Here is a 27,797-nt window from a genome sequence, read left to right on the forward strand (position 1 = left end):
CCTAGATACACACAACGCAATAGATAAATTGATTTAATATTAAAGTGCTTTTTTTTGTTTTTTTAATTGTTGAATCCACCGGCTTACGGAAGGTTTCTTTCTCGTTGATAAAATGCGAGAATTTTTTAACAACGTCGTTCCACCTCTAATTCGGTAGATCTCGTAACACTTTTTCTATTTGGCATGCCACGGCTTGCGGCAGAAATTTATCGTCCCCGCGAAACTAAAGTTTAGCTACCGCACGTTATTTTTTCCATATGGGCGAGCGGGACTGTACCTTGAATGCTTAGCACTTTTCGCATCGAGGTGAAATATATCAGTTGTCAATCGTAAAAAATCAATTTTATCATCGAAAATTATCCGTTGAATATTCCCCGCGGGGGACACACGCGATCTCGAGAAAGAGCCAAGTTTTTACTCCAAATAGTCGAAACGAGTAATAAATTCAACATCTTTTTATTCTATTTTTTCCGGGCAGCTTTATAAATAAACGATAAAGCCATGTGAAACCGACCCCAATCGAGAATTCACTCAGTCGATATTTTTATCATTTAAACACAAATCCTAGTGAAATATTAAAAACGCATAATAATAGTGTTGTATCATTAAAACTAAACGCTTCGTTAAACACTGAACGATTTTCACCAATTTTCTCATATTTTACGTAAAGTACAAAAATAAAATCCATTGGGATCTATTTTTATAGCGCATTCCCGTAGCTCCGTAAAGACGCCAATCGCGCTATTCATATTTCAATGCTGCTACGCCAACGCGTGCATCTCGCAATTTGCCGAGGCTCGCCATTTTTACAGATGCGAACGGCAAAAGCGCGTAAAGAGGCGAGGAAGATTTTTCTCCCACGACGAGCAGCGAAGCAAATTAGTCCTACGAGGGAATCCCTCTGATGTGGATAAATTGACAAAAAATAGTGTTCGGGAAAAAGGCGCCAAACTTACTTTTCATACGTATATATAGGACCGCTAAGAGATAAAGAGAGACATAAAGATTTCAGAGAGATATGTACTCGGTACGTTGGAAATAAATTGGCGAGAAATAATGTTGCAGGAGGGATGAACGCGGTGGGAAGACGGTGCGCGGGTACCAAGGATGCTGTAATTTCTGCATTGGTTAATGGCTATCGGTGAAAGAAGCTCAAGACTGTAAGTATCGTACCGACGACACACCGTGTATATATCTATATATATAGAGAGAGCTTCAGGAGGCAAGATGCAGTTCCGTTGTACAATCGCAAATTCAATTACAGGCTTAGCATCGGTCGCTATAGCTACCTACGTGATTGAAACGTTGTTCTCCCCTAGCTTTGCAGCTAGCATTGAACGCGGAACAAAAGCCGTTGACTGTTTTTATTCCACGAAACTTGTCGAGGAATGTTTCTCCCACCAAGTTAAATTGAAGTCAGCGTATTTTGCCCGTTGACTTTTTCTTGCGCCAATTGTTTACATCGATAGCCCGGCGAATCGATCCTCAAACAATATTAAACCATCCCTGCTTCTACTCTACGAGGATAAAAATAAACTGTTCGAGTACTTCTCTACTATAAATACGCGTGACTCGCTATAATACAACAACAACAACAACTACCTACTAGTTTTCGGCTTGGTCGAACCTCTAACTCTCGAGATGCTTTAGAAATTGCGTGCTGAAAAAGTTGCCAGCTTCGACTAGGCTTTCGTGGAAACGAAACTTTACGGAGTTTTGTGTGGGATTTTTGTGGTAACACTGGGCATGCACTCTATGCACGGGAATACAGCAAAATGTATATATATGTGCGAGTGGTTGGCAAAGAGAGGAGCAAAAAGCGAGAGAAAAATATAAGAAAAAAAGGGAACAAGCCCGGCCGTCAGATTTTTGTGTCTTTAAACGGCCAAATTTTCCACTTGTTCCTTGAAATTGCCATGTTTGCGCAAACTCGTCTGCATACCAAGCAGCGATCGGTCCGATCAAGATTCTTGCCTCCGGAATTCCTCCCTACCGACCCGTTCCTCTCCTCGTGTACTCGGGACTCTCCTCGCGTCTTCGCCGCCTCGAAAAACTATATCTGTAGTCATATCGCTGGTAAACTATTATATTTGCAACTGTACTCAACGTCACCCTCTCTGTACAAATCGATATAAAAATAAAACAACCTCCTCCCAGCTGTATAAATATTTATTGTTGCAAACAGTACGACAGGGACCCGCGGAAAATGATAAAAATCGCCAAAAATGATGAAGAATTTTTCACCGGTAGCGCGGAGCAAAATTAACTCGACGCGTGGAGGGTATGCCGTAATGAAGCGTGCGAGCCAAGTTGAATAAAGAAAGATATAGGGAGAGAATGAGTAATAGTATAACAATTTATGAGAAAGTCATTCGCTCTTTATCGGTAAGATTGGCGAGGAAAGAGCATTCGAAGGGGTTTACGCAGAAGAAACATCTGAAATGGGAGCGTGTAATATCTTGCTCGGCGTTTGCCGGTAATCTTCTTTCATGTCGTCGTGTCTTACACATATTGACGTAGAATACGTTTTTACGAGGGTCCATGCCGCGTTACCATTTTTTTCATGACGCCGCCTCTTAAAGTCCGCTAGGCGGCTCGGTATACGAGCAATTTAAATTTAATGCCAGCTTCTACAACACCCGTGCACCCCCACCCCCCCCCCCCCCTCCCACTCCACCTTTTGCTCACTTCCAGAGCGATTTTTATCTATATAGAGATTGCGACTTCCAAGGGAGCAGCTTCTTCACCCTTCCGGCCCAACAGTTCCGTTTCTACGCTTTCTCCTCTTTGTTTCTTTCCACGAAAAGCGCGCCAACATCAACGATCTATCCAGATACGCGAGTATGTCAACTCGTTCCAATGCTCTCGCCTTGACCCGAAATTCATCTATTCACGTATAAATCTTTTCAGCGGCCGGATTCTCGTAACTTAAAATGCCGCTAGTTTTGCTTCATCGCAGGAGGAAAACTTTATACGTCAGGATTCTGATAAGATCGGTCTCGATAGGTAAATCACCACATTTACGACTGTAAGTTTACGAAGTGTGCGATGCCAAGCTGAAATATCGGTGATAAGAAATTTTCACGGCTTTCCGAAAACCCCTCACAGACCCCTGCGTATCTCGCTTCTCCTTTGGATGTTGATGCAAATAGCGCGATCTTTTAATTTCTCTCGTCGCGCTGTGTATACCTTATCGCTCTCGTGTTTCTCCGCACTTGCGCTAAAATGCTAATTACTGGCGTAAGTAGATATATTATTTAAACAGACAATTGTGTATCAAAATAAAGGAAAATATTGCCCGACGAATTAAATAAGTATTGAGAGCAGTGTTAATTTTTCCTGCAAATATTAACATGCCAATTGGCTTTCATTATTTATTCTGTTACATATTACGCCAAGATTCTGGCCAACTTTACTGTTTTCGCGTAAGCGCACTATGCTAATTTTGTTCTTTAAAAAGAGTTATATTTACTTTTCAATGATAATTTCTGTTCCCCTAAACGCTGCAGTATCGTGAAACGATTATAATTTTTAGTCCATATGAAAATGTGTGATTGAGTTCTGGATATAACATAAATGTTTTATATACCATTTCTCTCTTTTAAAAATATATATAAAAGATTATGCATTTTGAATTTCGACAAAATTCTTCGCGTATAGTTTTTCGTAGGCGTTTTATAAATTATGACTCTTGCATGCGCATTTTATTTACTGAAAAGCCCTTATTAACGCGAGTCCCGTGTATCTGCTTATAATATGCATATGCTTCACTTTCATCTCCTACGAGAGTAGGAATTCGATTTTCAGATTACTACACTCATCCTGATTTACATGAAAATTCAGCAGTGATGTTGCTCCTTATACCATGCGAGCAAATCGCCAAAGCTGATGTAAAAATTATCGAATTCTTTTTGTCCCTCTATTTCTCTGCACCATCGAGATAATTTAACTCTTAACGTTCTAATGCTCTGCAATAAGCTCCAATTTCTACTATAGCTACAAACTATATTTAGTATATCTTGTATTGTCCTTAAAAATAAAAAAAAAACACTACGAGCTTCTTATCTGAGAAAAAACAGGACTGTATCTTAACAGCAGCCTCGATTCATCGTGACAATTTTTGATAAATATAATGGCTTGTTTAATTATATAAGAGTCGAGTGTATTTTAAGCCTTAAGGCTTTAGTCTTTCATCATTTAACATTCTGGACGTTTATTTGTGTTATCACCATATTTTAGACAAATTCCAAAAGCGCATATAATGTCTCAGATAATGAAACGAGCTAGGCATAAATTTCTTTTGATGCGTGCTCTGCTGCCTTGACCAAGTTGAAAAATATCATCACTGTCCGTTACTATCGTAATTTATGATAAATAAGACAAACTGTTTCAAGTAAAATTTAAATCACCCCACTATCTAGGATTATGATACTTTTTCTATAAACATATATTCTCGCAAATATGTTATTAGATTATTTATAAAATCGTATGTACATATGTTTTTTATTAACGATTATTTTTTATTGTCTCAAGAAATACATAAAATATAGTAAATTATTCTTCTTGATGTAGTACACATTTTTTTAAAGTAAATAAAAGGTAATATCATTTGCAGGTTTATGAGCAGTAGGTAAAATCAAATGCTAAATAATCGACTTTACAAATACAACGTAAGCTGGCGTTGTTTAATACTCGAATGGCTACTGGTTAAAAACGAACGACTGTATTCTGAAAATTTTGTTTCGTCAAATTGTACTGTGTTATCTGACTTTACAATAACATTTAAATAACAGATGACAGATTGTTACATGAGTTTTATAATAAATATTGAATATACAGATGAGCTTCAGTAATCTTTAATCTAAATAGATTTGCTTTAAAGTAAGCTTCTGCAGGGCAGTCTAACAAATTTTGACGTTTCACTGATTGATGTAAAAAGCTTATGCATGCTAAAACTCAAGAATTAAACAACAATATTTTTGTAGAATTAGTCAACATCTTGTTTTTCTTTATTTTTAGTAAAACTATATCATGGGTTCTGAACAAAGTTCCCAAAGCACTAGTAGTAGTAGAGCAAGAGCTACGCAACTTCGCAGAGGAAAAAGTGTTCCAAATAGGGATGCTGTACCAGAGGACACACCACCTAGATGTATAAGCCCAGGAGCTAGTGTCTGTTCAGATTCAGATTTACCTTATATTTCTTATACTGTTAATAGACCTATTGGAGATTCCCCAAAAATGACAAATAAACAATCACAGCTATATAGAGGTAAAAGCTTGGGAGGACAGGAATTATCAAGACGTAAAAATAGTTTAACTACATTCGCACATAGGTAAGATTAATGCATATGCTGGAATTTAACAAAAATAAAAGCTTATAATCTATAAAATTCTACAGCCATAGGAAACCAGCATCTGAAAAACTTCATAATATAGTGGTAGTAAAACCAGCAATTGCTGATCCGACTGCTGAGAAAGATCCTGATTTAGTAAAGCTGCAAAGTATACCAATGTTTTTACCAATAATGAGAGGTACTTTAAATTTACCACCGGGTGTTCGTGATCCAGAGGTTCTTGAAAGGCTAGATCCAATAGGTTTGTTTAATTTGTGTGCTCGTTACCAGCATCATCTGACTACTAATGCTCAAATGATTGCTACTGAGCAAAATGCACTATGCACAAATATTGATGTAGAGACAGCTAAAATTCTTGGATTAGCTTCAGAAAGACAGAAGAAATTTGTTAAATTTGCAGAACAATTAAGTAAACTTCCTGAGCTTAGCAAGCAAATAAAGAAATGTCATACATTGCTTAATGAAACATTAGAAAGTTTGGAAACACTGAATAATTTATTGCCAGTTGAAGAAAGATTAGAACCATTTGTGTGGACTACTGGCTGAACACATTGACATACTGTACCTGCTATTGATTTAAAATTTTAGAGTTTATTAGTGTCATATATTTTTACTATTAATTGGTACTAATGTAAATTTTATAGTTCATATATGAAATTAAACAATCAACTGTGCTGTGTGTATCCTTTGTTAATGTAATGTTTTAAATTAACAGCAATGCATTTATACTTTATTAAAAATTTTATAAATATATTACATATTTCATTAGTTAAAAAATTTGTTAGGCAATATTCAATTATAGATTGTTATGAAAGTCAAAGTATGAGCTTACATTGTATATAAATGTTAAATAGATATTATTTTATATCTATATGTACATACTTATATTACATTCCAGCTGTCTGTTGAGATTTTAATTTTCTGTAAGCTGTAATTACATCAGTCTGTTGTTTTTCTAATTGCCTTCTTTCCCCAACTGGTAAATTCTTTCTTTTACCAGTTCTATCTATTTTTAAAATATCTTTTTTTTTCTGAACTGAACTACTATCACTATTAAGATAAGATTTTAATAATAATTCCTTCTTGCCAGGCTGTAAGAAGAATTTCATGGTTTTAAAACTGCTACAAATAAAAAATTAATCATACGTACCTTATAAGTAGTGTCAGATTCAAGTTTATTTGATCTAGAAATTAATTGAGGTGGTGCATGAGCTACTTCGCCAAATTTGATTTCATCTTTGTACATTCTAAATTCATCTACATCCTCCTGATTCATCTTATTCTTCTTTTCAGCCAACCTCAGCTTTTTTTTTTGAGTCTTGGTCAATTTCTTTACTTCCTCTCCCTCTTTTACTTTTTTTTTCTTTTTAATATTTGTATGTTTCATTTTTAACTTTTTTTCTTCGTCAAATTCTGATTTCTCTTGTTTAGCAAGACCAGTAATTACACCAGATTTTTGGTCCCTTTTTACTTCAACCTTATACTTTTTTTCAAAAGCTGTTTCATTTAAGAATGCATGAGTCTCTCTACTCACCCTATGAAGAAATTGGTGAGGGCTTTCACCTTGTTTTTGCTGGAATATAGGAACTACTTTTTCCGGTCTTGCTTTTGGGTGTGAAATGGGCTTAAATTCACCAACACGTATAAGTCCATTACTTTTCTTCTTTTTCTTTTTTTTTATTTTTCCTATACTTCCTGCTTTTGTCGCTTCTTTCAGCTTAATTACTCTCTGCAAACTTTTGGGTATATCTTGCTCGTCCAAAGATTTTGGTGGTGCATTTATTTTGTCCTCTAACCTATGCATCAACTTTCATTAATCTATTCAATTATTAGAACCACATTGATTCTTCAATTTACTCACTCTGCGTCTCTTTTAGCTCGCTGTTTTTCAGGATCCTTTATCCCTCGGTGTTTTTTACCAGGTATTTTTCTTCCCATTTTTTTAAATGTAAAACACTCTGCTAAGATACAGTAGATTGGTGGAAGCAAATTCGCAAACAAACCACGTGCATAACTGCGCACAGACCGCACTGCGCACAGGCACAAGCAATGCTGGCTGGCAATGCTGGCATGCGCTGGTAAGGTTAGTTTGTTGGTTGGTTAGTCAGGGTGGCTAGCTAGGGGGGTATCGAATTCGAAGGGCACTTGGATTGGTTGGATATTATGGATGTAAACATCGCGCATGCACCCTTCAAATAGTTAGGTTAGGTTTATCTAGCTTTAACCTAAAAGAAATGTTTTAAATGTCATAGGGATAAACAGCTGTCATTTAAAAATACTGGCAGCTGAGGTTTATAAAAGTGTGGAGTTTCAACATTAGTGTTGTTGTGCTTGAACTGCGAAGATATCGATGCTTCTTATAAATTACAATAAATTAAGAAGCGACAAATGTAAATAGTGTTTATGCATAAAAGTTGGCAATTTATCTAAAAAGATTGTAAACAAAATGAATTCGTGTAAATTACTCAGCAAAACATTTAGTGGGAAAAATGTCTGTAAGAGAAATCTTTATCTAACAAGTAAAATATTCCTTGACAAGTCGGATGAATCGAAAGACGAGAAAAGTAGTGGGCAAGAAGAAGATTGCGACATTACCGACGAACCTACAAATTGCTGTATGTCTGGATGTGTGAATTGCGTTTGGATTCAGTATGCTGAAAAATTAAGCCAGACGCTCAACGCAAGCGACGCAGACGTACAAAAAATCATTATCGATAAAATACAAGATCCCAACATGAAAGCATTTTTATTAATGGAACTGAGATGTCGAAATTTGATTAAATAGCACAAATAGTTCTCTGTTGATAAATGTATTCGAACATACATTTCTGTAAATATACACATGTACATTCGATTAGATATATTGACATAATGTATAAAATATAAATAAAATTGCTACTATTTTAATATATATTATCGTGTTTAATTGCATAGCCCAAGTTTTGAATATAGTCCAAATGTTTTCCATTTACAGATAAGCAGTAGTTATAAGTACATTATTTACTGACAATGAGTGTATTTATATTACCCACATGTATTTTGCAGCATAAAAATAATTGCTCTACCCATTTAAATAATTGTATTCACGTAATATATTTTCGATAATTATATATATATATATATATATATATATATATATACATTGTTCGGAGCGCTATTACGGTTAAAAATTCAGAATGTAGCTCACGTGGCAGGAAGCGCGTTCGAGCAATCACATATGCTCTTTGTTTTCGCTTATAATTTCCGTTTTTATAGCTTTCCCAGTATTCTTAATTCTATTACGATTTACACGAAACAACAATGAACGAAATGATAAGTTTGGAAACAAGAGCAAAGTAGAGAAACATCTATTATAGAATCAAAGAGAATATTGTTAATATAAAATTCAACGCACGCTGCAGCCATACAGACACATTTATTTACGTTGCATACATATGCATGAAAACAATTCGCGTCGTTCACGCGACTAAAGAGAACGTTCGGCTGGCACGTACGTCCGCGTGGATGGTCGTGGAAAATTACGGTTTGGTTTTCTTAAAATCCAGCACGGTATCTCGTAAATCGCGAGTAACTCGATGAAACATTACAGGATGCAAACACCGCAAAGTAAGAATAAGCATATGCACACACACATATATATATATATATATATATTGAAGTCAATGATAATAAAAGAATAAAAGCTGCAAAGGCAGCAGAGTGTGCGCGGAATTCGCACGCGCAAGGTCTAATTTTTATCGCGGGTGACTCAAAAGTTTTCGCGGTCGCCGAGAGACCGTAATATATCTTATCTGGTGCTTTCCCCTCCCTCCAATGAGCCTTGTGTACCGTACACCGTTTCTCTACGCACACACACGGACAGGGGGTAGGCGCGTGTGTGTTGGGGCGGACACACGAATCTGGGATACGTTTGATCGGAAGTTTTGAGACGGGCGTGCTGATCGCGTGGGTGAGTGTAAACTCGCGCGAGCTAATATCAAACGTAAGCACACAGATGCATTGGTTTAGAAAACACACACACACACACACACACACACACACACACAGGCTTAAAAAGATAGCGGCTGCGGGCGCGCACGTGACGCTTAATTCTTGAGCGTGGAGGTACGAGTGTGAGAGTGTGTGGATTATTTTCGCCCATACCGGTGCTCGCACAATCTCAGAAGTAACTCTCGCTTTAACAAGTTCTGACGGTCTGACGACATTGTTACATCGACGGGACTTGTCGTAAACAATAGAAAAAAGTGATTATCGTATCAGAAGCAGTCGAGCGAGTGAAATTTGAAATTGAATCGCCTCGGAGGACGAGGCTGATCCGGAGGAGGAAGCTGAAGAGGAGGAAGAAGAAGAAGAAGAAGAAGAAGAAGAGTCGGAAGACGCAAGCGCTGAGTACACTGGTATATAGCGAGCAGCGTTGAAGGGTCGCGATCTTTGCCGGCTGGCAATCACGGATCGTCGGAAACGCGTGGCACGAAAAAAAATCTATTATGCAACGTCTGTTCTATATTCTCGGACGAGGATAGCAAAGTGTCTTTTGGAGGAGGTGGGAGCGAGTGAGAATGTGCGTGTGAAAGGAAAAATCACACACGGGTGGACGAGAGAGATGGGGAATGCGTGTGCGCGTGTTTGAGAGAGAGAGAGAGAGAGAGAGAGAGAGAGAGCAGCGTAGGCATAAATGACGATGCACAGGAAAGCCAGGAAAACGAGGAAGGAAGAAGAGAGCAGAGACAGCGAACTGGTGCGTTTGTACTGTCTGAGGTGACGATCAGTCGGGATAAAAAAGCGTCGAGCACGAAAACCTCAAAGACGATCCGATCGAGCCTCAACCTCATCGCTGACATCCTCGTTCAGTGACCGAGACCGATATCGAGTGCGACATTGCGTTCCACGCGTGGCTTACTATCAACTACCACCAGCTCTTAGTCTCAACCCGTACGTTCTCTTCGACTCTCATTATGCTCGCACGATACTCGAAAATGCATCATCATTGGCAAATCGAACGCTGCTGCGCACGATAAACCAACTTGGCGCGCTTTTTCAACAACGAAACTCTGACAATAACATTATTTTACTCATTGTTAAATATTAAGTTAGAATATCGAACGAGATTTATTCATCTTAATTATTCCTTCATTCCACAACGTCTCAGAAATGTCCATGATCATGAACGATTGACTACGAGTACAACGAGATATGTTCTGGAAAAAAGAAGAAGAAAATAGTCCGGAAAAACGTGAATTTTCGTGGAGATTTTGAATTTCTTGTTAAAAATTTCCAAGGATTATATAAAACTAGTCAAGTTAAGGGGGATTGCTAGTGACGCGTGTATTGGTCTATAGCTTGTTCGTGGATGAGAATTTGGTTTGTAGAAGGTGAATGAACGGTAAAGTTAAAGTTTGGTATTGGATGGTTCGCCGGAACTGGTACGTTAAAAGATTCTTGCACCTTTTCTCTGGTTCTTCGTTCAAAGTGCGGTGCTAATGACCGAAAAGGGAGCATGGATAGCGTTATGAACGAAGATTTGAATGAAAACTTAGCGATCGAGACGGAAAGCGGGAGTCCAGCATGGAGCGAGTTGTTAATAAATTCAGCTGTGCCAGCAGCGGCAGTCGCAGTTAAGCTGGCCGAGGATTCCTCCATGGAAATCGGAAGGAATAGCGCCGATAGAGAAAAACGCAGCCTCCTTACCACTTTTCACCGACGTACCTTCAGCAGGATTAGCTTCAAAGGGGAAAATGGACCCTTGCTCAGTAGGTGAGTTGGATCGTTCGAAACAAAAAACATGCGTCTTACTGTTGCTATTGTTATTATAACGCAGCTGTACAACATCACAGGCGTGATATTCCCTTATAGCCAATGGGATGTAAACAAGTTGCGCGTCGTGTTTGATGAAATTGCTAATTGATAATGTATCAGTTAGCTTTTATTTGCAAACCTATAAACGGCTATCGTGCCTTATCGCTTCCGTTTGTAATGCTCTCAAAACCGTGAACCCCCGGAAAAGTGACATTGCGCTAAGCGTTCTATTAATATATACAGGGCGTGCAAAGATACACCGAAGCACGAGATAATTTTTAGAAATAACAGAACATTGATAACTTTTTTTTTCTCGATACAAGAGAATTTTTATTAACGATGATAGATGTGGATGAGAATCTTTCAAAAGAATATACAAGGGAGAGGGTGGCAAATTAGAGGGAATCATGATCAATGTATAGTTTTATTTTACTATTTTTACCTATAGTCTACTCGTAAGTGGAATTTGTTATACGAGGAAAAATATAATCGTGGAAGGAGAGTACGAGAATGTACAAGTATACCACGAAGAAAATTATTCTGGTGAATAAACTTGAATGAGAAATGTCTCAGTGACGTCTTTGGTAAGTTTCTTTTTATTTGTCGAAGCTCGTGAATCTTCGTCGATGGTTTAAATCTGTATATAGAGGAATAAAGTCTCGTCTGGAGAAGTAAAAATACGCACAGTCGCAGAATCTGGATCACAATGCATCGGCACTCGTGCAAAAATAGCAAAGACTCGTTCCCATTTCTTCGTCGCGATCGGCGGAAATCTTTCTCGACGCGACGAAAATAGATACATCTAATTGCGGAAACGCTCGACGGTCAAAAGCAGGGAATCCCGCAGATGCCGTAGCTACATCATCACTACAGACACCCACTACCACTGTGCAGTGGCTTGTGTGTGTGTATGTGTAATGAAAGTCCAAAGCTTTGAAAGCCTCGGGATCAACCACTTCGTTATTAGCCATAAAATCAGAAATTCGCAAATCCGAATATATTTTAAACCACTCTTACCGAAGATTCAGCGTAAAACTTCGAGACGAGAAGGAAGAGTAAAATTTTCATCGAGTGAAAAAAGATGAAGATTTTTTTTCCGTACAAAATTACAGATCAATTAAAATAAATGACGAATGACCCATTGGTGATCGAGGTTAGTTTAGAAAAATGAATTTTTCCCTTTCTACTGGGTTCTTGATCGAGGGGACGTTGCAGTGACTAAGGGGACAAAATTGGCCGAACGTTCGCGTGCCAAGACAAAAAGAAATCGTTTGAGACTGACCGGGGGGAAAAGGTGGCTCTCGAATTGGATCGCACACTAGTCGCTCAGCTTCAGTTTGCTAGCAATAGTCAGTTTAATTAACGACGCTACGAATAAGCTCTCGTTGCATCCACAGAAATTTCGCGCAAGTTTCGAAAAATCTGCAGGTTCTGTCCTTCGAACGGTTGATGCTATAATCCGCTGGACGAGAGCTACAAGAAGATGGTTACACTGGAGAACCACTGTGATTTGTACGAGTGGTGGATGTCGCGGAAAGACGATAACTCGAAGAAAAATTGGAGATGGTGAATATCGGGAAAAATCGGGTATTTTCAGCTGTGTGTTAGAGTGGTGCGATGAGAGAGTAAGGCGATTTGCACGCGCTCGAGGGAGACAGAGAGTGATATACCGAGAAAAGAGTGCCGAATGTGGTGCAAACGGCTGATATGGATTTTCCTGTGGCTGTGGACTCGCTGCGACATTTGGCTCGAACGATGGAGACCGGCTTAACAATAATGCCGGCCACTCGTATTATCCAGCTAAATTTAAGCGAGCACGCGCCTCTTTCCTTAAGGGATCTTGACGCGGCCATCTTGCATAAAATCTAAGTATAGAATTCAAGCGAGACTGAGCCGCGTGTTGTGAGAATCGAACTCGGTCAGAGTCCTCGGGCTTGGTGGAAAAATGATGGCTTTTGACGGTGTGCGTGAGAAATCGCTTTGTCACTGAGGGATATCGTCGGGAGGTGCCTCTGCACGTGAACTTTGGCCTTGGAGAACCGGCGGTCCAGAGGTGTAAGGGATGGAGTTGACGGTAGCGGGTGGAGCCGGCGGAGGCGATCAGCAGGATGCGACCTCCATCAGGAGTCATCAGGAGGGTGCTGCTAGGGTTCAGCAGCAACAACACCACCATCTTGGGGAAAATATGGGATTCGCCGGTTTGAGACGGGCCATATCTCAGGTCTCGATGATGGTCGTGAAAGCCACGACCTCCGGAGAGGCTGCCTGGCGAGATGAATTGCACAAGTAATACGCGATTTTGTTCTTCTGCTTTCTATACGCGTGCAACGTCTTTCTTGTATATATACTAAATATTATGTAGTAGGTATATATATATATATATAATAGCTTCATCCTACACTATATTTACCTTCGTAATCACGTTCGAGTGATTAAATCCTCGAAGAATACCTTGCCTCGTCGAAAAAGCTTAACGAATAACGACCATTTATTTTCAACCTGGGTTAATATGTCAGGGTTGGACGATGCGAAACCACGCGAATTTAGAACGTCGTTTGCCAGTGTACGCATCTAGCCAAATTGACCAAACGCCTGCATGCACACACTGCTCTCTTCTGTATACGCTTATTTCGGTAAAGGGCGGTTAAGAGCGGTTCGAAAGCGTCTCTCTCTCTATAATTATTTACTAACTCGATGCTAACTCATGACTCTGCGTAATACCTTTGCAAAATGCTATCGCACTTTTACCAATTATCGCAATACCCAAACAACTCTACTGATAAGAAGCTATTTATCGCACTTGAATAATTATCCGTACATGTGCTTATAGCTTCTACTTCCGCATTAAAAAACGAGTTTGACCCTTGCATAAATATTATCCCACGCTTTTCCAAATTTTCTTTTAACGATAATAGTGCACATCGTACGCGCGAGCTTCTATCCATCGCAATGCTTTCGAAAATATGTATTAGGTGAGAAACACGTATGAGAATGCCTTATATCAGTGGTAGTTTTCAATGGTAGTGGATTTATTTTAATAAGACAGGTGTTATTGGCGGCGATGCTTTTCTTCACCTTGATCCAAATCACGCGAGCTTATTAGCAGCTTTCCGCAAATCCTGTGTTTGTTTTCTCGGATATCCTTCGTTACGGCCTGTAGGGAGTATTTGCCAGAGAAGAGATTATTATTATATTGGATAGAAAGAGAGAGAGAGAGAGAGAGAGAGGGGATTTCACCTTCAAGCGGGTTCGAAAGGAACTCGGGAGTAACAAGTTCAAAGAGATGAGCAAAGTTTCCCCTTTTTGCCTGACACGATCGCTGCCAAAAATTGGAGCCTAACAGACGCGTGTCAAGTTCCAATATTAAACTATCCCAGTCGTCTGTACGTAAACAGTCGATGTCTGCGACGACGAAAGTCGTATATGCATGCTTCTGTGAATGTTTTCTCGGTAAAATGCAATAACGTTGATGTGGACTAAACCAGTCACGACTGCGCGAGAACTTCTTAATAGCCGCTTGCTAAATGCGAATATTAGTCTATAACTTTTCTAATAATAGCATGCACAGTCCTGCGATGAATTTTCAAATCGGTAAAATTACACCAAAAATTAAGCTTTTTATATCCCTAATTTTGCTGTAAATCGACTATAATTAAAGTTATGATCGGTCCACTGGTCAATCTTTTCACGATCGACGATTTTTTAATGTTTATATGACTCTTCTTCTGGTATTAATTTTTCAAAGTGCAAACAATAAGAGGAAATTGTTTTCGGAAATATACAGCTGTATATTCTCGGTAAATACCGAATGAAATTCAAGCAATTTCGGATTTCAAGCTTTTTGATCGATACGAGCTCTAGATGCTAAATGGAAGCAGTAAAAGTTTTCCATTTACTACTAACAGAAATCTCTGTGGCAGCTGGATCGAGCAAATATTTAGATTTTCTCAGCGTAAGCGAATTTTCTGCTAACAAACTGGATGAAAATTCAAACAATACGAGCATCGAGAGATTCGTAAAATTTTATTGAGCCCGAGAGAAAACAAGTAAAAAAATACTTAAAAGAGAAAATAAATTAGCACGAGGGATAAGGAGAAAGGGCAACAAATACGCTGCAGTTCTCTCCCTTATCTCGCATGGTAGAAAGCATATCGTCTAAATAAATCAACTATTCTTCGAATGGTTGCATCGATACTTCACAAGAGGTCATTCGTCGAATTAAAGATTAATCAGTCAAGGTAATCGGCTGTAATGTTTAATATGTAAACATGAATCACGGTGAATGTGATACGTGTAAAAGTGAACGAGCGAGTATCGAAGGTCGGAGAATTTCAGGGGATCGGAGTGAAATCCCTGGCAAACCATAGCAATGTTTAACTTTTTGGCATAATATCAGCTTTTCGACGCGCGCGACCATTTTCCACGAGTAATTTGAAAATAAAACGTCTGGCAATGAATCGCACACCCTTGGCTATACATAACGGAGCGCTGTTTGCATTTTCGCACAAATCGAAAGACCTTTGGAATGGCCTTTGATAAAAGCACGTGGAAGGACTATTCGTGCACTCGTCCTTCAAAAAAACAGCTGCATCGAAGACTCTATCCTTGGCAATTGAAATGAACGATGCCGCGAAGTAATCGAAAGAGTTGATCTTAGATTATTCCTTTAATATAATGCTTCGATGGAAATATTATATTTTTACATTCGATGATACTGACGGTGTGAATTATCTTTCTCAGATATCGTCAAACCAGATTCAGCACGAGGAGAGTTCGGAAAAGGGTGGTTTTCAAACATGGCGATTGTAATGTCGTTCAAGGGAACGTTGCCAAAAGACGAAGGCGTTATCTTCAGGTAATTCCAGTTTTTTCCTACAACTTTTCATCAATTTGAAAACGTACCATTATTCTAGATATGTCAGTCCTTCTCATTGTGCAAAGATTTTAGTGAATTTTTCCCACTCTTTTCCAGAGGATTTATGCAACTTGACAGAAAACTAAGTAAAAATATCCTTCTGCAAAATAAACTCAACGTTCTTTTAGCAAATTCACGTATATTCTATAAGGACTGAAATATTTAGGGTGGTACGTTTAGAAATTGCTAAAATATAGGTTGCTAATTTACATGTGGAGAAAAATACTGATAAAACTCGTGTGTTTTATTCTCATCTCAATCGATCTTTCGTAACAACAAAGACCTGTTGTCCACTCTCGATAACGATTTAATCCAATATACTAATTTTATTCCAATAAATCATACGATTTATCGTTTTGATAAGTTTTCACGTTTACTTCAAGGACATTTTCACGACTTTGGTCGATGCTCAATGGCGATGGACGTTGCTCGTGTTCTCCATGAATTTTCTTCTGTCCTGGCTTGGATTCGCCCTGATCTGGTGGTTAATCGCGTACAGCCATGGCGATCTGGACCCTGGCAATTACGACAATCCAAACATCAGCTTTACACCCTGCGTCGATCAAATCAAAAGCTTCACCAGCTGTTTCCTGTTCTCCGTGGAGACGCAGCACACGATTGGGCAAGTCCCTCCTGCAAATCTATAACAAACGTCTGATTTATTTTCCTTGCACCGATTTCTCCCTCGCTGAATGATTTTAGAGATCTCTCAATTGTAGGGTCATTGACCCCTCGTGTATAGTCCACGACTGTTTCCACTTTAAAAGTAGGAACCAATCAGAGTGCAGGAAGGTATATCGGACGAATGTACGAGGATAAATGTTCACCTTGAGCTTCTTCGAGACGCTGAAGAGATAACCATCAGATTCGAAGAGAATTATTTAATTGGCAGACTAAATTTAAACAGACTGATGTAAGGATGCTCGATATTTTGCAGGTACGGGTCGAAACACACGACGGATGAGTGCGCGGAGGCAATATTCGTTATGTGTATCCAGTCGATGACAGGCGTCATCTTGCAGGCCTTCATGGTTGGCATAGTCTTCGCCAAGCTATCCAGACCGAAGAAGAGGACGCAGACTCTGCTATTCTCGAGAAACGCTGTTATCTGTCAGAGGGATGGCCAGCCTTGCCTGATGTTTCGTGTTGGCGACATGAGAAAGAGCCACATCATCGAGGCTCACGTCAGAGCTCAAATGATCAAGAGGAAGGTTCGTTCGGCACCCTCGTACCTCCAAATATTTACTCTTCCATCCTAATAAAATTCTTCGGAACTTAATTTTAGTTTGCAAAACCATTAAATAACCACGATTAAACATTCGAATCGTTTATAACAATCCAAGATAAACGTGCAAGTATTTCAACACGAGAGATAAAATTGTATCGATCATTTTGAAAATTGGCCATCGATTGCAGGTGACGCAAGAGGGAGAATTGCTGCCATTTTTCCAAACCGAGTTGAAGGTTGGCGGTGACGGTGAGGAGGACAAAATTTTCTTCATCTGGCCCACGACCATAGTTCACAAAATCAATCAAGACTCGCCGCTTTATCATATTTCTGCGAGCGACATGCTCAGAGAAAGGTTTGAGATCGTGGTGATTCTGGAAGGTAAAATTAACAATCCTGGATCAGGATTGATGGCTGAAATTTTCTGGGGAACAGAAATCTATATTCTTCTATTCTTTCAGGGGTCATTGAATCAACGGGTATGACGACACAAGCGAGAAGCTCCTACTTACCATCCGAAATATTATGGGGCCACAGATTCGAACACATAATAACCTTCCGAAAAGAGACTGGGGAATACGAAGTAAATTATACTCTCTTCAATAATACTTATGAAGTTGATACACCGCTTTGCTCGGCAGCTGACCTCGATCATTTCAAATCAATGCACCGAGCGAAAGGAGGTAAATGCTGATGATTGTGAAAAATCGTAAAAGTTTAGCACTGCGCTTAATATGCTTTTACGCGCATTCATCAATTGTTTCTTCTTTTTTTGAATCTTCATATATTAGAAACCAGAAAATCCGGTAATATCTATAGCATAATTCAAATTCATTTATTTTTCTTTATTTACACCGAGCTAAAATATCATTCAAGACACAGAGATATTAGTTGGAGTAGTTTTATGCAGAGACCTATTTTGTCGACCGCGACAAAAGCGAAGAAATGCGATTGGCCTGAATTATAACGTTAATTGGGTATATCGAATCTTTGGCGATATACTTGTATTTGCATTGGGAGAGAGGCGTCTCCAACACACACAAACACACACACACACTCTCTCACATACATTGTTTGTAAGTTGCAAGATCCTGCATCTATTAATGCGCGAGAATATCGGCTGAAATATTCTGTAGAGTAGGGGAACCAGTTCCTTCTCTCTTTTAGATCAATATCGTAAAGCGAAGAATTAGAATGATAATGATGATGATTTTTAATTTGCAGAACGAATGAGCTCAAGCGGTTTTCCCGCATATCGCGATGCTTCCAGCAGTTCGCTCACTACCAGTTCTGGCTCGAGCATCGCCTCGTCTTCGGGTGGTTTGCACATGAGCGTGGCTATGCCAGTGCTTCCATCGACACCCCCAAATCCAATTCCAGTCATGATAACCAGTCCCGATGGTTCGTCCAGGCGAGATAGCGTAAATATTCCATTACCACCGTCTCGACAAGGCTTCTACGATGAGGTAAATTTATCATCTTTTCATTCAGCGTTATTGTCTATTTTAATGTGTATAGTATACTATATATAAATATTTTCAAAGACTCTCGATGAATCGAACAGGTGAGAGGATAAGAATTTTGTGTGAAAGTATATATATATATACGATTATAAAGATGAATCTTTAACCCCGATCCTTGCTTGCGCAGCCAAACTCGTCGAGCGTTATCGCAGACGTGAACAACGTGAAAGGAGGAGAATCGACGGAAGCCGAGGAGGATTACACTCGGGCTCTGGAAGACATCAACGCCTCCTTGCGAAAAAATCGAAGGCGAAGTCTCCATGGAAAGGAGGAGAGGAGACCCCGAAGGGATCTTCCAAAGATCACTCTGGATTCTAAACAAGTCGATGCAAAGATCAACTCGGAGACCTTGAAAAGATCCACTTCCAGGCTTGCTATGGATCAAGGTCAAAGTCACGGGGGCCTCGTGAAGAAATCTCCTTCGCGCTCGACCTTGGACTCCAAGTGAATACAGAATTTTTATCGATAAAAAACTCGAGTTTATCGATAAGCTGGCAAATTATTGTTTGTTTTTTTGTTAACGCCACTTAGGCCTATCAGATTTACGGACTCTCCGGATAGAAACCACGAGCCAGTAGCGGCCAGCGTGATCCCTAGAAGATCGAGCCTGAGCGATGGTCACAGGCCCAAAGACGCACCGAAGAAAACTAGCTTTATAGTGTCGGGGAACGACCAATCGGAGACTCGTTATCCTTCCATGAGGAGGGCAGCGACGTCACCGAAATTGCAGAGGCTCGAGATGGTCGATATGCAGTCCAATCACGATCCGAGAAACTCCAGGCAACACAGCAGGCCGAGGGAAGAAGTCTAAGTAAGTAAAGCTGCAACGTAACGAAGAATCATTCCAATTTGAGAGGCAATCAGCACCGGAAGTCAAAGATTTTTCTACTTTGCACGAGTGACTTCCTCTACTCCTGAAATGGATCAATCACGGCCGCTCTTCTTCGTTACGTTCACGAAACGGTCGTTGCAAATGGGACCGTTAAATTGTTTTAACTGGAACACAAAGACCTCATGCGAAGCTCTCACGCACGTGTGCACGTTAAGGCATCGGTTTGACCAACTGGGCTACATCCGGTCCATCTCCAATACACTGTCCAACGCTCGTTTTTCTATCTGCTTTTCCTCGAGATCTCTATCTCTCTCTCTCTTTCTCTCTTGGTCTCTCTTTCTCTTGAAATTATCATATTAATATTATTACTGTGTTTAAAAAATTATCCCTCGCTCATAAAAATTGTTATAGCTCTTCCGGTGATATATGCATTGAGTGGATTTTCTTTCACGTTTGATATTTTGATATTAATTCTATTATTGTTGTATTTACAAAACGATCTCCCGTCCATGAAAATTATTAAAGCTCTTCCGCGCTTATATATATTATGTGAATTTCCTTTCACGATTGATATTTGGAAGGCTGAAAATGTGCTGCGTGATTGGTCCAGCTGTAACGTGATACTTGTGGCCGTTGAAGGGCAGATGGATGATCATGGAGCTGAGGTTAAAGTGAATGCGCACAGGTTACAGAAGACAGGATGAGGTTAGTGGCGGGAAGTGCCCTCGTTATCACGCCGGTCAATTGTTTAAACTGAGCTCGTTCCCCGCGTTACCCTTATCCACATATTTTTCTCCTTCTCTCTTTCTCTCTCACGCGTGGCACACACACAAACGGAACGACACACGCACAATCCCTCTTTCCTTTAGTAACGACACGGACGATGCATGACACCACGCGAAACACGCTAAACCAGCTATCAAGTTCCTCGAGCACGTTTTACACTTGCTTGGTGCAAGTAGCATCGTATAGCTGTCTTCACGTTCTTCTCTCTTCAACCAATTTCTATATATATATATATATATATATATATATATATTAACGCAATAATTTAATTCGCTAGTTTGGAACAAACTTGTATTCAAAGCAATGTTTAATCTTTCTGGCGGATTTAAAGCAAAGATTTATTGTAACTGGAAACTGATTTTTCAGAAAATGTTAAAGGCTGTAATTTCGAGCGATAAAAATTTCTATATCGAGGGGAATTATCCTGTTGAGGTGACCTTGGCGGATAATAGGGAGCTGTATCCCGGAGAGCTTCCGAGTTTTCGCAATCGCACGGTCCGGTGGGCGTGTAACGAACGAGGATACGTGTGGTAAGAGGTGCGCTGCAACCGAGAAGAATGGAAAAACGTCGAAAAATATCTCCTTGTTACGCAAATTACGACATCCTCGGAACGTCCTCGGTCTAATATGCTGATTACTTACGGTCACTATCTTACGAGATATTCTCGTGAGATTATTTGTAGTCTAGAAATGTCCACCTTGTGTACACATCTCTCTCTCTCTCTCTCTCTCTTTCTCCGCGAGCAAAGTGTACGTATACCAGGCGTTCCACAGCGACACATTTTCTCAACGATCAAAGAACTTTCGAACAATAACACATCCCAGTAGTGGTGTATTGATCGATGATGCATCTTTTTTCCCATTTCCACGTGAATCATGCTTCTGTGTAAACAATGCGTTAATTCCTTGCCGGAAAATACCGAATCATATCTGATCAATGCGTAGGAGAGATAATGGGATAATAATGAAGGATGCAAAATCACTATGCGTGTACACATGGATAATTTCACTCTGTGCCAGAATAGTGCATTACGTTTTGTTCAGAACGGAGATTCGAACGCACGAGTTTCATGAATGAATAATCGATACGTGGAATTAACAACGGGAGATTTCTGTTTTTGCTATGATTTACCTGCAGTTGGTTTTTTTACCAACCCCCGGGTGTAGGGGGAGGACCCTGTGATCCTCGCTTCCAAGAAAATCCGTGGCAGGCATAATCGAGACTGCTTCGCAGGCAATCACGAATTTCTCAAAGTTTCGTTGGTATTTTACGATTCGCGCTGCAGGAATATTACGAAGGAGTGGTTAACGATAATTAATATGAAAAAAATGTTATTAGCTAATTACCGTAATCTGCCAAGTGTCATAATAAATCTACCTTAGCCAATGCTATCATTTGCGTATCGGTCCAAAGTCTAAACCGAACACAAATTGATAAGAGACTGGTTCTAATGATATCCTGAATGAGAAACGTAGAAGGGTATAATTGCAGGATAAATACGAGCAATTACGCTGACTAACTCATCGACAGTCAAGACGCTCGTGGCAAATAGCAGAATATCATTTCAGCAAGAATGAATTCGTTAGGTGCTTCGAGGGATTTCGTTCCAGTTTTTAGTCTTCCAGTCGAGGCTCTTCGGTCGTTCGTTTGTCAAATTTTCCTGATAATACCTCGAATAGAGTCAAGGTGGTGACCTCCGAACTGCTTAATGAGGCATATACTATACCAATTAGTCATATATATACACTGCCACTTTAAATAGTAAGAAGACAAGTGCGTTTTTCGCGTAGGCGTAATTTCTTTCAATGTCTTGACCACGAACTTGCATTGCCTTCTCGACTATAATTCTCAAGCTATTTTTGAATCGATGAATAAGTCGAATCATTAGAAATCTTCGTGCATGGTATTTTGTACTAGACGATAAATACACAGTTAGGTCTGCTTCTGATCCGATCTCTTACTTACACACTATTCCGTATGGCTAGTTAATTCATTCATATAATAAATATGTATCGCATTGGCTGCGGCAGATCAATGTACAATTAATCCCAATGACGAAACTCGATCGACTCTCCCCCCCCCCCTTCTTCTCACCGTGGATGACAAGCAGTTCCAGATTCTTGATTTTTATATATAGCTATATCGATATACCGTACGAAATCTGCTCTCATCCTTCGCGTAGTGACTTTGAACTTCCTTGACTTTTGCTCCAAACTTTCGAGATCTGCAAGGTCGGCCATCGAGAAGAGAATACACGCAATGATTTTGGAGTCTCTGAAAACGGGTTCTGCTTCTTCCAAGAAAAGAATCGAGCATCTCTTCAAGGCAATAAAGTATTCGAAAGCAAAAATCGGATTATCATGGATAATCCCTCAAGTACGCAGTCTCAAAAGTAAAACGAGAGGAACCACCAGAAAAACAATTTATCACCAACGGAGGAAGCGTTAAAACTGTAAAGAAACGACAAATAGGCGTAACCGGAGATAAAACTATTCCATCGGGCAGTGCTTGTGATTTATGTGGCAAAATCATGAAATCTCTCTACGGTATACCTATAGATATTAGCTTGTACCGGAGGAACGAGCGTACAATCACCCAAATTTGGTAATAAGCAAACAAAGCGAAGATAAACGAGCGAGAAACTGTACGTCGAGATGAGCGGAAACTTTACTGGATGATAATTTTTACGGAAGTCTAGGTAGATGTGACCAAAATTAGTCTCGAGGTAATCTTAATGGGATTGAAGATCGGGCGTATCGTGCTTGGACGAAGCTTCTCCGGATTCTGCGAACCTTTCGGTATGCAAGTGTGTGTATATATGTGCGAAAAAAAGAGGGAGAGAGAGAAAGAGAGATCGATAGATGGAGAGGGGAACGAAGTGGAGGAGGAAGGCGAAGCGAGAGAAGGCTAACGTTGGCGAGTAAGGAGGAAGGGGGGAGGGGGAGGGGGGCAATGCGAGCGTAAAACTCTTGGAAGGCAGCGAGGCGCGCTGACGTCACCAAGCGGGTCCCAGCTTTACTACTACGCTCGTCGTAAATGCCGCAGTTTCGCGTTTCCTTGCCTTGCCTTGCCTTCTCCAGCCGTGTGTGTCCGCGAAAATCTGCCATTTCGCGAAAACTCTTCGCGCAATCTCGCTTAATTTTAACAAAGTTCCGCTGACTGCTTTCGTAAAATGGCGGGAAACTCGTATTTCTCTCTGGACCTATCACGTACAGCGACATCTGCGCAGTAGCACGTGGTTACAACGCTGAACGTCGTTTCTCCAGGATTCTTCACTGAAAATCATCGCTTCATCCCCTTGAACCGAGTCTCTTCGAGTTTGATCAGTGTCCCGAAACGCTGGAACGGTACCGGCTGAAAATTATGTCTCGAGAGATTGGAGAAAATTGAGAGTGAAGATGCGAGATGGCTGAAGTTGTCGAGGCAGCCATTGTTGCACGTGATCGACGTTGCGAGTAGTCGGTGGAACGTTGGGATCTTATCTTGAAGTCGAATGTTTAAAGAGCATAAAATTGTGGTGTACGTGTGTTATTGTGCGTTTGAAACTCGAAACTCTCGCGTTTCCCAGTCTCTCTTGTGTTTTCGCTCGATTTGAGAGAAGAAAAAGGGGAGCGAAGGAGGGGGGGAGGAGAAGGGAGGGGAAGCTGAGCGTTGATTTTCGCAGATCGTCGGTAGAGAATCGACGAGAGCGAAGTGAAACGGAAGGTAATTGTTGTTATCGTGACAGAATGCGTTAATAAATTAATTGACGGAGCGAAGACTCTCGTACTGGCTGCCTACGGATCACGTCACTTCCCGTTAAAAGACAATGGCTGAAAAACATGGCGCCTTTCAAATGATCAGTGATTAATGATCGAGAAGAGGACGCGAATTTCCTAACATCCGATCGCGTGTCGGCCTCGATTCTTCGTCAAACGAGCCCGAGGTATCACCTGTGTCGTAAAACGTGCACTGCTTATGAAAATCGCTCAAAATTTACACTAGTTTCTCTTCCATCTGTAGAAATACACTTGTGTTTTTTACTTTTGCTCCGAGTTTTTCATCGTTGCAGTGATAACAATTAGTGTAAAATTTTTAATAGGATCGATTAAAATTATTGTTAATGAGGGTCAAGTGCGTAAATTTTTATTCTCACTCAGCAGCAGTCTTATTGAAGGTTTAAGTAGTTTTGCAATTAATCTCGCCTTATGTAAGTTTCTGTAAAGTCTACCTATAGTCTTTTCAGAGAGAATAAAATAGAATACTCGTATAGTTTCTTTTACCAAGAAATCCGGAAACGAAAGATTCTGCTCGGATTCTCCGTTTTGTAGATATCCGCTTGGCAAAAAATTCCGATTAAATTACTGAAATTACAGCCAGGCAAACGGTATGCTTGGATCTCATCCGGTTTAAATCAGTCTATCCAACCGGAGCAATGCACAAATGATGATACGTCTCCTATGCTGAAATTCAAACATTTTTAACGCAAATCAAACAGGATTTCATTTTTTCACAACTGCATGCACCGTTTTTATATTAAAATCGGTCAAATATCACCAATGAGGTACCCATCAATTTTTAATAAAACAATTTACGAAAAAATAAAGAAGCAACATCTCTTCTTAAGTATTCAACGCATTCTTTGCTTTCAATATAAACTATAAACAAAAAAACTCAATAATAATTTCAACAATTATAAAAAAAAAAACAACCAGTGCAAACTACCAGCTCTGCATTTTCAGCGTGTTTCAGAAACATTCCCCATTCACGTATCTCGCCAAAATATACAATCGAGCCTTGCTTAGTCACGTGTGTTTAAACGCCCACGCATCGATGATTGGTCCGTGTGTAAATCGTAGACTAGTATGAGTCTACGTCATGTGTCCAAATAACAATGTGGAGTCAGTGGTGACAGAGATGCTGCAGTTTGACAAATTAAAATTGTCCAAATCAACAACTGTACACGTGTATCTTGCAGTATTTTTCAATTGGCTCGCACAAACTGTAGCTTGACACTGGACCACGTGGTCCCTCTTCGAGTCTTCCTTTGCTGATTCGCTATATAGAAAACATTTGTGGGGTTGTCTCTCGTGTAGGTGTTTCATTCGTCAAGTGCACGCACACGCGTTGAAACTCCAGTGCTCTTTGCGGTTTTCTCCCTGCATTAGAGTGTTCGCGAATGCTCTTGTTGTATGCGTAGACAAGCTACGTAGTACATATAGTACCTGTGCGAGCATCCTGATTGGTTTATTACACACACAGAGACTACGTCTTTGAATATAGTGTGCCTGTCCGTGTTTGTGTTGGTACTACTATGCATATACACGCACTATCCCCGCCGTAAGAGGTAAATGCCATGGCATCCGTTGATACTATCTCATTGAACGGGCGCGATGCGAATCTGAAACAGTAGTGAGTGCGACGCGCTCGCGTGCGTTAGATCAGCTGGAAAACGCGGGAAATCGGTACGCGATTTATCCTTTTTACAATCTTCGACTAGGTTTACTCAGAAAATTGTCCCCCTTCGCGTATCTAGGCTTGAACAGATTTTTTTTTTATTAATTATTTGTTTGATTATATTTATTAGAGCAACTGGTATTACAGTTGAGAATTATGGAGCAACAAACACAGTCTTGGTAAAGAAGATTTTTAAAGATTTCTTACCAGTGTATACTTGATATACAGGGTGTCTCGTATATCAGGGAATAATTGTAATCACGTATTCCTGATGTTATTTGTAGAGAAAAAGTCCTCAGTAATTTCTTTTTAAGTTAGTAATTAGAAAAATATTTAAATAAGTAATGAGCGGGCGTTATACGAGAGATTGCTTCCTCTCAGCGAAACTCATGAAAGGAATAGCAAATGTTTAAATTGGATATTAGAAATTTAACACTTGTTAAATTAAGTTTTTTTTATGTCATTGTTTTTTGGTATCCTTCAAAAATTGTTCTTCCTACTACTATGCATGTGTGTGGTCTAAAATTTATGATATAAAGTAAAATTATTTTGTTAAATATTTTATTCACAATATCGAGTTTAAACACACTTTTTTTACATAAATTTTTAATTACGAAATTTAGGGAAAAATGACTCCGGATTTTTCATCTTCGATTGACGTCAAGAAAAAACAGTTAAATTTATCCCTCTAATATACAGGACGCCCTATATATAATTGACTAGTTTGAAATTAAGATAAGACCAAACTGTTCTCCATTTCGTTCATTCATACCCTCGCATTGTCAATAACATAATTTTCAAGTCTCACGCAGTGCATCTGTTTCCAAAACCTCTGTCAATATTTACTTTCCAATTTTGCAGACCCTTCGTGCGATTTTTTCATTTCAGTATTACTCACGGAATGCATATATTATGCCATAGTGAATGAAACAGAGATTACTCGATTTACGAATAAAAAAAACCAGACAAAAAGAAAATGAAGCAAAATTAATGAAACGATATTGAATAGAATATACAATTCTGTAGAGATTTAATGATTAAATTACCCAAACGAGTTTCTCCTAGTCTCGATGTCCTTGGTGGTTGGTAACACGATTGAAGCAATTTTTGTATATGTAGGTCAGAGGAAGGAGCAAGAACGGACCAGAACCACCAGAGCTAACGAGGAAGCAACGATGAAGGGTGTGCTACGATTAGGAAACGTCGAGGAACGACAAACTTTCGTCGTTGGCAGGACGAAACAGCAATGAAACCGGCTATGCGCGGTGACTTCGACGAGTGTTCAGGCCGTATATGCTACTGGGGTTCCAAACGTTTTTCCAAGAACCGTGCACCGAAACTCTCTAATCGATATCAGTGCAGTTGCTGAAAAAAATGGAATTTAGAAGTGATCTCTGCTGAGAGGAAAAAAGCTGGTGGAATGGAGGAGCCGCTGAAATTGTTCAGGCTTCCTGGCACGATCGAGGAGGAGGAGGAAAGGGACGAGATACAGAGTCATCGGTCGATCACGGAAAATCCCGCGGCTAGGGTGGATTCACCCTTGCTCGGTCCTAGACTCAACGTCTCCTCGTTGTCCGGCGGTTTGCCCAGGAACATTACTTTGGTCAGGGTCAGCACTCAGAGCAGTAGCATCGGTGGCGTTGGTCGTCAAGATTCCACCAGGTAAAACAATAAACTGAATTTATGCATGGTCTCTCTTATCTTAGTCCTATTGCACACACGTGCATTGCAATTTCTACACTCGTTACGTCAATATTCGCTACACTTCTTTTATTATAAGCAATATCAAACGTTATTCCTCGTTAACACAGCTGTGATTGGACGTGCGTGTGCATACACGTCTGTGCATATAATATCAGTAATAAGTTTTTCTAGAAGTATCGTTTACAGTCGATTGTGTACTAATTAGTTATATACGTGGACGTA

General features: G+C 39.8%; 3 protein-coding genes across 7 annotated transcripts; 2 read left to right on the top strand and 1 right to left on the bottom strand.

Annotated features, from left to right (window-relative positions):
* The first annotated feature begins 2,961 nt into the window (after positions 1 to 2,961).
* BORCS5 (BLOC-1 related complex subunit 5) lies at positions 2,962 to 5,911 on the top strand. Of its 4 annotated transcripts, none has more exons than XM_066731790.1 (3): positions 2,962 to 3,006; positions 5,020 to 5,333; positions 5,399 to 5,911. In XM_066731790.1, the coding sequence occupies exons 2-3, from the start codon at positions 5,032 to 5,034 to the stop codon at positions 5,898 to 5,900; spliced, it is 804 nt and encodes a 267-aa protein (XP_066587887.1). In that variant the 5' UTR covers positions 2,962 to 3,006; positions 5,020 to 5,031; the 3' UTR covers positions 5,901 to 5,911. The 4 variants fall into 4 exon arrangements, with proteins under 4 accessions (XP_066587887.1, XP_066587888.1, XP_066587886.1 ...); XM_066731791.1 differs by lacking the exon at positions 2,962 to 3,006 and adding an exon at positions 4,559 to 4,931 and having other exon boundaries at positions 5,405 to 5,911; XM_066731789.1 differs by lacking the exon at positions 2,962 to 3,006 and adding an exon at positions 4,560 to 4,881.
* A 323-nt stretch (positions 5,912 to 6,234) lies between these two features.
* On the bottom strand, positions 6,235 to 7,802 carry LOC136776340 (coiled-coil domain-containing protein 137). The gene is made up of 3 exons (XM_066731787.1): positions 7,216 to 7,802; positions 6,505 to 7,150; positions 6,235 to 6,445 (listed from the first exon to the last, which is right to left on the bottom strand). Exons 1-3 carry the CDS (start codon positions 7,290 to 7,292, stop codon positions 6,242 to 6,244), a joined length of 927 nt encoding a protein of 308 aa, XP_066587884.1. The 5' UTR covers positions 7,293 to 7,802; the 3' UTR covers positions 6,235 to 6,241.
* Positions 7,803 to 8,156: 354 nt separating this feature from the next.
* LOC136776339 (inward rectifier potassium channel irk-1-like) lies at positions 8,157 to 27,280 on the top strand. 2 transcript variants are annotated; one of them, XM_066731785.1, is made up of 10 exons: positions 8,157 to 11,108; positions 15,891 to 16,005; positions 16,449 to 16,687; positions 17,003 to 17,276; positions 17,482 to 17,674; positions 17,755 to 17,976; positions 18,518 to 18,759; positions 18,944 to 19,260; positions 19,348 to 19,627; positions 26,991 to 27,280. In XM_066731785.1, the coding sequence occupies exons 1-9, from the start codon at positions 10,852 to 10,854 to the stop codon at positions 19,625 to 19,627; spliced, it is 2,139 nt and encodes a 712-aa protein (XP_066587882.1). In that variant the 5' UTR covers positions 8,157 to 10,851; the 3' UTR covers positions 26,991 to 27,280. The 2 variants fall into 2 exon arrangements, with proteins under 2 accessions (XP_066587882.1, XP_066587883.1); XM_066731786.1 differs by lacking the exon at positions 8,157 to 11,108 and adding an exon at positions 11,119 to 13,436.
* Positions 27,281 to 27,797: the final 517 nt, after the last annotated feature.

This window comes from Prorops nasuta, unplaced genomic scaffold, assembly GCF_024137725.1.
Source record: "Prorops nasuta isolate Cenicafe-Biocafe unplaced genomic scaffold, Cenicafe_Pnas_1.2 PNAS00009, whole genome shotgun sequence".
Taxonomy (NCBI): Eukaryota; Metazoa; Arthropoda; class Insecta; order Hymenoptera; family Bethylidae; genus Prorops; species Prorops nasuta.

What these genes read in the sequence shown, in the direction of transcription:
- BORCS5 (XM_066731790.1), top strand. Translation starts at nt 5,032, where the DNA reads ATGGGTTCTGAACAAAGTTCCCAAAGCACTAGTAGTAGTAGAGCAAGA. An exon ending in TTAACTACATTCGCACATAG is followed by an intron (nt 5,334 to 5,398) that starts GTAAGATTAATG and finishes AAAATTCTACAG; the next exon opens with CCATAGGAAACCAGCATCTG.
- LOC136776340 (XM_066731787.1), bottom strand. Translation starts at nt 7,292, where the DNA reads ATGGGAAGAAAAATACCTGGTAAAAAACACCGAGGGATAAAGGATCCT. An exon ending in CGAGCTAAAAGAGACGCAGA is followed by an intron (nt 7,151 to 7,215) that starts GTGAGTAAATTG and finishes GTTGATGCATAG; the next exon opens with GTTAGAGGACAAAATAAATG. An exon ending in AATCTGACACTACTTATAAG is followed by an intron (nt 6,446 to 6,504) that starts GTACGTATGATT and finishes TTCTTCTTACAG; the next exon opens with CCTGGCAAGAAGGAATTATT.
- LOC136776339 (XM_066731785.1), top strand. Translation starts at nt 10,852, where the DNA reads ATGGATAGCGTTATGAACGAAGATTTGAATGAAAACTTAGCGATCGAG. An exon ending in CTCAAATGATCAAGAGGAAG is followed by an intron (nt 17,277 to 17,481) that starts GTTCGTTCGGCA and finishes CATCGATTGCAG; the next exon opens with GTGACGCAAGAGGGAGAATT. An exon ending in GACAAGGCTTCTACGATGAG is followed by an intron (nt 18,760 to 18,943) that starts GTAAATTTATCA and finishes TTGCTTGCGCAG; the next exon opens with CCAAACTCGTCGAGCGTTAT.